This window comes from Carlito syrichta, unplaced genomic scaffold (genome assembly GCF_000164805.1).
Source record: "Carlito syrichta isolate Samal-C Ts95f unplaced genomic scaffold, Tarsius_syrichta-2.0.1 Scaffold301887, whole genome shotgun sequence".
NCBI lineage: Eukaryota > Metazoa > Chordata > Mammalia > Primates > Tarsiidae > Carlito > Carlito syrichta.
Genome location: NW_007245983.1, coordinates 300,378 through 308,367, shown reverse-complemented (window position 1 = coordinate 308,367; position 7,990 = coordinate 300,378). Strand labels below are relative to the sequence as shown.

The 7,990-nt window shown below is 55.4% G+C and overlaps 2 protein-coding genes across 5 annotated transcripts in view; one reads left to right on the top strand and one right to left on the bottom strand.

Annotated features, from left to right (window-relative positions):
- WDR38 (WD repeat domain 38) overlaps positions 1-2,299 on the top strand; it is a 4,428-nt gene extending 2,129 nt beyond the window's left edge. For both annotated transcript variants that reach the window (XM_008055579.2, XM_008055580.1), the window contains exons 3-9: positions 373-489; positions 584-681; positions 1,022-1,102; positions 1,246-1,377; positions 1,462-1,611; positions 1,899-1,946; positions 2,042-2,299. In XM_008055579.2, the coding sequence (XP_008053770.1) occupies positions 373-489; positions 584-681; positions 1,022-1,102; positions 1,246-1,377; positions 1,462-1,611; positions 1,899-1,946; positions 2,042-2,128 (713 nt within the window). In that variant the 3' untranslated portion in view covers positions 2,129-2,299. The remainder of the gene's footprint in view (positions 1-372; positions 490-583; positions 682-1,021; positions 1,103-1,245; positions 1,378-1,461; positions 1,612-1,898; positions 1,947-2,041) is intronic.
- Positions 2,300-2,365: 66 nt separating this feature from the next.
- On the bottom strand, positions 2,366-7,295 carry RPL35 (ribosomal protein L35). 3 transcript variants are annotated; one of them, XM_008055581.1, is made up of 4 exons: positions 7,203-7,295; positions 6,640-6,776; positions 5,529-5,610; positions 2,366-2,546 (listed from the first exon to the last, which is right to left on the bottom strand). In XM_008055581.1, the coding sequence occupies exons 1-4, from the start codon at positions 7,203-7,205 to the stop codon at positions 2,397-2,399; spliced, it is 372 nt and encodes a 123-aa protein (XP_008053772.1). In that variant the 5' UTR covers positions 7,206-7,295; the 3' UTR covers positions 2,366-2,396. The 3 variants fall into 3 exon arrangements, with proteins under 3 accessions (XP_008053772.1, XP_021566824.1, XP_021566823.1); XM_021711149.1 differs by having other exon boundaries at positions 5,520-5,610; positions 7,203-7,283; XM_021711148.1 differs by lacking the exon at positions 7,203-7,295 and having other exon boundaries at positions 6,640-6,902.
- Between the last annotated feature and the right edge of the window lie 695 nt (positions 7,296-7,990).

Sequence of the window (7,990 nt, the reverse complement as noted above, 5' to 3'; positions counted from 1 at the left end):
GGCGAGGGCCGGGAGCAGCCACTGCACTCCAGTCTGGGTGATGGAGTGAGACTCCAACTCAAAAAAAAAAAAAAGCAGGCAATTACAGGCAGACAGGTTAATGCCATTGATAGGGAAAGTTAGGGGCTGGGAGCTCACAGGAGCAAGGAACCTATGCTGGATGAGATTTTGGGAGGTGCTTGCATTTGATGATCTCCAGATGGGCAGACCAAGATGGGGTATTCCAAGGCCGAGAAACCAGCCCAGCTTGGGAATCCAGGCCTCCAGATGGCAGGGGTTGGACAATAAGCCTGGAGAAATAAGCCGGGGTTGGGCTGTACGGACGGAAAGTGGAGGGCAGAGTACCCTGTCCGACACGACCACCTGTCCTAGGCCCTGTGAAGTTCTGCCGCTTCTCTCCTGATGGCCACCTCTTTGCCAGCTCCTCCTGTGACTGCACTGTCCGCCTGTGGGATGTGGGAGGAGCCAAGTGTCTGCGGGTCCTGAAGGGTGAGTGGGCTAGGTGCCATCTGGAGCCGAGCAGGCAGGCCTGCATTCCCTTTTGGACCTTGCTGTGTGCTGTCACCTGGGCGGGTGCCTGCAGGTCACCAGCGGAGTGTGGAGACAGTCAGCTTCAGCCCTGACTCAAGGCAGCTGGCCTCGGGTGGCTGGGACAAGCGGGTGATGCTCTGGGAGGTGCAGGTATGTGGAGGGGGGCCCAGTCAGACCTGGGACCGGGGAGGACATGCACCCTCCACACTGGCTCCAGAGGGCGTCCCGTCTTACCTCCTGGCTCAAACCCTCCATTGGTTCTGCATGCCCCTGTCCACACCAGGTACCCAAGACCACTCCTCCATCCCCCACCCCGCTGCAGCTGCCTGCCCCACATACCTCGGCACAGGTCCCCTGCCTGGACAGCCCTTCCCTGCCTGTCAAGGCCCAGGTGCTATGTGGTGACGTGGCTCTGGCAGCCTCGCAGGAAGGCCCAGGCCTGACCCCTCTTGGGCAGCTGCCTCCAGAGGCTCAGGGCTGTGTCCTCTAGTCTGGCCAGATACTGCGCCTCTTAGTTGGGCACCGAGACTCCATCCAGAGCAGTGACTTCTCACCCAGTGCGGACTGCCTGGTGAGGCTTACCTCAGCCCTGGGTCCCCATTCATGGCCCATGACCCACATGTAGCTGAGTGATGGGACTGTGCTCCCACATCCAGCCTGGGCACTGGAGGGTGGGCAGGGCTGGCTGGGCCAGACTCAGGGAGCTGCTTGCAGGCCACCGGCTCCTGGGACTCCACTATCTGCATCTGGGACCTGCGGGCAGGAACCCCGGCAGTCTTCCACCAGGAGCTGGAGGGCCACAGTGGCAACATCAGCTGCCTCCGCTACTCAGCGTCTGGTCTTCTGGTAAGCAGGGTTGCTATGTTCCAAGAGGGTCCCGGGCAGCCCGCAGGCCCCATACCCAGGGGACCAGAGTTATCTGCTGTTCAGGCATCCGGCTCCTGGGACAAGACCATCCACATCTGGAAGCCCACAACCAGCAGCCTGCTTGTCCAACTCAAGGGCCATGTCACCTGGGTGAAGAGCATAGCTTTCTCCCCTGATGAGCAGCGGCTGGCCAGCGCTGGCTACTCCCGCATGGTAACCTCGACAAATCCCACCATTCCCTTCTCAGAGCCCTGAGGGCTCTTATCTCCTACCTAATTGCCAGCACTAAGGCCTGACATTTCTGTGACCTATGTAGCTTCAGGTGGAGGGAAACTCTTGCACCCCAATTTGTGTCAGACCCCATGCCAAGCATTTCAGATAAACCCTGTAGACATCAAAACCCAGGCCATGAGGACAACATGTCAAGGCTTACCTAGAGGGGATTTCAGATGCCAAGCTGGCCTAGGGAGGCCTCCTGCCCCTTCCTTCCCTGCTTCCAGGTCAGAGTCTGGGACTGCAGCACTGGGAAGTGCCTGGAGACTGTGAAGGTGAGGCCTGTGGCTGCGGCACCCAGGGGGGAGCAGTGGACCCCAACCTTGGGGAGGGTAAGACTTGAATTCCCCCCGTTCTCTACTTCTGGCAGGGAGTCCTGGATGTGGCCCATGCCTGTGCCTTCACCCCAGATGGGAAGCTTCTAGTGTGTGGAGCTGCCGATCAGGCCAGATGCTGAGCACCCCGCATGAAACTACTCAGGGCCCCTCCAATGTAACACAACCTCAGATAGCCCTGATCTCACCCTCTCCCTGCCAGGGCTACAGGCCCCACCAGAGCAGCCAACAGCTGCAGGCAAGGGGCTCGCTGGGATCCACTCGTCACCTGGTAACCACAACTAGGGCCCCTAGCCTGGGCGCCCCCCATCCCACCTCTCCAGCCTGCTCAGAGGACGCATCAGGAAACAAAAAAACAGTGTCAGCCAGTTGTGTTTTATTCGTGGATGCTCAGGCCTTGACCGCATACTTCCGCATTGGGTATAACCGCTCCTTCCGCTGCTGCTTCTTGGTCTTCAGGTTCTCCTCGTGCTTGTTGAGCCGGCGGCGCATGGCACGCGTTTTCTTAGGCCGCAGATCCAGGGGCTTGTACTTCTTGCCCTGGGGGTAGACAGCAAGATGAATTCAACAACCAGGGTTCTAGGAGCAACTAAGAGAGCCTGGGAGGTCAGAACGAGGGCAATGGGAAGACGTTTTCTGAGAGTGAGGAGTGACGGGGCGCTGGGATTGGGAGGGGGAAGATGATTTGCAAGGCAGAGATCAACAGGCCGAACACTGTGCTCACCAGCACATTTAACTCTCCCCGGTCCTAGGCCGGTGGAGCTGTCCTCACTTGTTGACTTACTGGGCTGAGCGTTGCCCCAATCCCAGGCAGAGAACTGGGGCTTGCACCCGTGTCAGTGGACGCCCAACTCAATGCTCCTTCCATCTGTCTGATTCTCAGCCATGAGGTCAAAGTCACACCAATCCTTTCATGACACAAGATGCTGCGTATGGAGTTAAGGCAGTGCTCAATTCATCTAATGTGGCCTGTGACAACAGAGCTGCAGGGAAGACCTGGCTTGGCCAAGGTCATCCTGCACGTGGAGCAAAGCCCTGCCCTCCATTCCTGCCTTGGGTTTTTGCATGCCCAGAACCACCCTCCACATCCTCAGCCCTGCTCCTCCCATTCTCGGGCCTGTCCAACGTGCCCCCAGTGAGGGGTTCTAGACCACGGCAGCTTTCACTGGCCTCTCCTTTGTTGTTCTAAGGTCCCGTGGACCTTCTTCAGGACAAGGTCCTGTACTGGGTGCTGGCACAGGATGCCAGTTGAGAGAGCAGAAAGCAGCACATGCAGAGTACCCTGAAGGTCAGGTCATTCTCATTCTGGGAACCCACCCTGGAGGGAAAGGTGTAGGAGAGGTCTGGGAGCTGAGCTGGGATCCTGAGATCAGACCACCCCAGGAACCAGGCCCTGTGGGTGGACAGAGAACTGCAGAAAGCCACCCCTCAGGATGACAAGGGAAAGCTGTGGTGGGGAGCTGGAGGCAGGAAAGCATTTGTCCAGCCACATCCCTCGTTTCAGCTGGCACTAGCCACCAGTCACACACAGCTGTTCATAGTGGAAATTCAGTTTTCAGTCACTGTAGTCACATTAAATACTCAACAGCCACACGCGGCCAGATCACAATGCAGACACAGGCCAATTCCATCATCACAGAACATTCCCTACTTCTGTAAAGGGGGAGCCCTCACTTCTCTCCCCCAGGAGTGCCTGGTACACGAGCACAGAGGCTTGCTCCCAAGTCAACAGACTCCTATCAGGTCCTTCCATCTGCCTGATACCCAGCCACTCACTGGATGGCCATGAAGGCAATTCTTTTGGCTCCCACCTCTGCCCGGTTCACCCAGAACCTGATGGAAGTTTCAGGCCCACTCCCCAGAAAAATGTTCTCACACACAAATGTGCACACCACAGTGTACCGGAGACAGCTAGCCCAGTCACAGCGATTGCTTTTTCATTGTTTTGAGATGGGGCCTCAGCCTCTCGAGTAGCTGAGACTACAGGCATGAACCACTGCATCCAGCTATGATTGCTTTTTCTGATGCGTCAAACCTTCCAGCTATTCAAAGCACTAATTTGGGTATTGATGTGAAGCATTTAGTAGATATAATTAAAGTCTCAACCAGATGACTTTAATTAAGGGAGAGCACCCAGGGTAATCAGGGTGGGTCTGATCTAATCAGCATAAAGCTTTAAAAGCAAGGCTGAGGCTCCTGCCAAGGAATCCCACTAGAGAGAGCAGCTTCAACCTGTGTCGAGTTTCAAGCAGCCCCACAACCAGGTAAACCAAATCTCTGAAATTTACCCAATTTATGTGCACAAAGTCTCCTTCTGGATGCTGCTCTGCGTGAACCCTGATAACATGTTAAGGACAACATCAGAAAATGGTGTCAAAATTCAGGGTTGGGGGCGCCCAGACACCTGTGTACATTTCCAAGAGCACACTCAATTCAGCCCTCCTTAAGATATGGCTTGGAACTGAGGCCCATCACTCCCTTGACTGCAGGTGATCCTGGGAAATAGCTTAAGCCCCAGGGCCCTCTCATCAGAACAGAATGTCAGGTGCTTGGCAGTGACTGCCATATAGCGCTAGTAAACCTTAAACACCAGCTCGGGCAATATTTTCAGACTGTGTTTCTACAATAAGTCAAAAAAAAATTAGCTGGGCGTAATGGTGCATGTCTGTAGTTCCAGCTACTTGGAAGGCTGAGGTGGAAGGATCACCTGGGCCCAGCAGGTCAAGGTTGCAGTAGCCGTGAGTGGCCACTGCACTCCAGCCTGGACAACAGCAAGACTTCAATTTTAAAAAAAAGAAAAAAAGCCCAGGCATGGTGGCTCACACCTATAATCCCAGTACTTTGAGAGACCAAGATGAGAGGTTGCCTGAGTCCATTGGTTCAAGACCAGCCTGGGCAACTTGGAGAGACCTCATCTCTACAATAAATCAAAAAAATTTGCTGGGCATAGTGGCCTGTGCCTGTAGTTCTGGTACTTGGAAGGCTGAGGCGGAAGGATCACTTGAGCCCAGCAGGTTGAGGCTGTGGTTGCTGTGAGCATGCTGCTGCACTCCAGCCTGGGCGAGAGTGAGACTCCAACTCAAAAAGAAAAAAAGAAAAGAGAAATTAGCTGCACATAGTGGCAATGTGCCTGTAGTTCCAGCTACTTGGAAATCTGAGGCAGGAGGACTGCCTGAGTCCAAGAGTTTGAGGCTGCAGTGAATCATGATCATGCCACTGCGCTCCAGCCTGGGCAAGAGACCTTGACTCAAACAAAAAACCCCATAACAACCTTAAAGAGCTCATCCCATAAACTGTCCAAGCACACTCAGTTGGGAAGTCTGGACTTCAAGCTCAACCCAGACCATCAAATTCTATACATCTGCAGCTGGAGGATGCAGTCTACATTGCCACATGCCAGTCCAAGATGCTGAAGGAGAGTCCAGCCACAAATTGGGTAGACTCTGGAAAGCCCAACCATTCCCAGTCCCAGACACCCAAGCAGGAAAGCCTCTTTCTGGTAGCCAACTTCGCCCCCCTCACCTTGTAGAACTTCCTGAGGTTTTCTTTCTGAGTCTGGTTAATAACGGTGAGAACACGAGCAATGGATTTGCGGACGACTCGGCTACAAAACAGAGATGTCAGTGAAGATGGGGAAAACACAGCACTCTCCAAGGCATTTTAAGGGCCCACAGGGCAGGGACCACTGTGATATTCCCCACCAGCCGATCCATATTCACCCAGGAGGAAGGTGTTCTGGAAGTGAGGTAGAGGAGCATGGGACAGGCATCCCAGGAATGGGGACAGAGAGCCCAAGTGCTGCTGAGCGGTGGAGTGTTAGGCGAGATGGAAACAAAGGAGGCTTAATGAGGAACTGCGAGCTGGAGAGATGGGGCAGATGAGGAAAGGACCTTCGACCAAATCTCAGTTAAATGAGCTGGCAAGGGGAGTAATGCCACAAGTCAGGCAACCAGGCCAGTTTAGAGATTCCCAGGCCACTCAGAGATGAGACATTCAGAAAGTAGAAACACCATGGGGGCAGGCAGGGGAGAAGTTAACTTATAGTCGTGTTCAAAAGCCACTTCAGGAGATGAGGGAGGGTCACCCAGTAGATGGCTGGCAAACAGGATCTCGAGAATTCAGTGTGTTACTTTGCCTCTGTTTCCCAACTCATCTGATCTTCCCATCCCCACCCTACAGCAAAGTTATCGGCGTGAACAGCATTCTTTAGAGGAACAACATCCTGTGGGAGACAAGCCAACCTACCCCTCAGGTAGGATATGGCAGAAGTGAATTTGACTCCAAATCCACGTTCCTTTCACAAGTCTCCTCTATCCTTACCGATGTAAATCAAATGTCACACTACAACTCAAGCAAAGGGTGCACAAGGCACCCGCTTACCAAGGGTGATAGGCGAAGAAGAAAAAAAAATCAAGTGCTGGTGGTTCTTTCTCCAACCTGAGAAACCAAGCAAGGGAACCCCAGCCAAAAGGACCGCGGGGCCAAAGTAGGTAAAGAAACAGCGGGTCTCCCCTGCGGCCCAAGAATGCACTGGGTGAGCAGCTAAACGGACACCTGCTGAGGCCACCTTCAAAAATCCCGACACTCCCGATGCACACGTGCTCCCCACGTCTAGAGGCCTGGCGTCACTCACATCTTGGAGAGCTTGGACGCCGCGCCGCCTGTCACTTTGGCGACCCGCAGCTGAGACAGCTCCACCTTCAGGTCGTCCAGCTGTTTCAGCAGCTCCTCCTTCTTCTTGCCGCGCAGGTCTCGGGCCTTAATCTTGGCCTGCGCGCGAGAAAGCGTGTGGGTCAACCCGCCGGCCCTCCTGTGTCGCGGCCAGGCCCGAAAGGGGCGCGCCTCGCACTCGGCTACGAAGGCCCTTCCGGGGCTCAGCATCGATTCCCCGCCGAGGCCGTGTCTCGGACAGGGTAACTGAGACCCCGGCGGGCGCGACCTCGCCCAGGCCGGCTACCAGACACAGCCGCCACCCCATTCCAAAGACAGGAAGACAGGTCGCGGCCGCGCGAGTCCTTCCCGGTCTAAGCTCGGCAGAGGAAAAAACGGGAGGCGGGCTGTGTTGGTGCCAGGCCGTTCTGCGCGGTGTCCCACAGGCCCAGCTGGCCTATGGGATCCGGGGACTCAGCCTGTGCCCCCTGCCCCAAACCACGCTCCCGCCAGCGCGCGGATGTTATTCGATCTCCCGGCTCCTACCATTGCTGCACAAGGCACCACAGCCGCGGACCCCTGCTCCGAGGGAAAGAGGAAGTGGGAGAGGCTGACCTCTGTAACTACTGCCGGGTGGAGGTGGGCGCAGCCAATGACGCCGCGGCATGGGGCTCCTCGGCTCCGCCCTTCCCATTCCGCCCCGCCCCGCCCCGCCCCGCCCCGCCCCGTGGTGCCCGCCTCTTTCCCGCCGCCCGGAGCTGTCTAGGTGGGTAATACACCCTGAGCTGCGCAGTTGGGGAAACCGAGGCCCCGGGTTGGCGGAAGTTTACTGTAGACGACACACTAAGGGCTCGAAATCGTCCATTTAGTCATGTATTCGTTCACTCATTCATTCGGGGAAACTTGCAGATCTCCCAATCTGTGCAGCTCTGAGCTAGGCGCCGGTGGTCTGAGGGGGTGAAGGTTTTCGAAGCCGAATTAACGAGATTCCTGCCTTGGAGGAGTTTAAAGTGCGAGGTGAGCGGGAGAGGCGGAGTCAGACAGTTATAATCCAACTCCGTAAGTGTTCTGGTGGAGGCGACAAGTGGCGTTGGAAAGGCCACTCATAGCTTTTTTCAAAGTGAACCACGACCGGGTTCCAAATTCTTGCCTTATCGCCAAGGTACTAGTTGAGCTCTTGACAAACCCCTCCCTTGAGTCTCAGTTTTCTCACCTGTGAAATGGGGCATTTATAAGGATTACAGAAGATACATGTACAGCTCTTAACACAACACCTGATGCACAACAATCGCTCAAATTATCATCAGTATTAATGCTCTCACTGGAGCCAACAC

What these genes read in the sequence shown, in the direction of transcription:
- RPL35 (XM_021711148.1), bottom strand. Translation starts at nt 6,887, where the DNA reads ATGCTGAGCCCCGGAAGGGCCTTCGTAGCCGAGTGCGAGGCGCGCCCC. An exon ending in GCGTCCAAGCTCTCCAAGAT is followed by an intron (nt 5,611 to 6,639) that starts GTGAGTGACGCC and finishes TCTGTTTTGTAG; the next exon opens with CCGAGTCGTCCGCAAATCCA. An exon ending in ACCTCAGGAAGTTCTACAAG is followed by an intron (nt 2,547 to 5,528) that starts GTGAGGGGGGCG and finishes GTCTACCCCCAG; the next exon opens with GGCAAGAAGTACAAGCCCCT.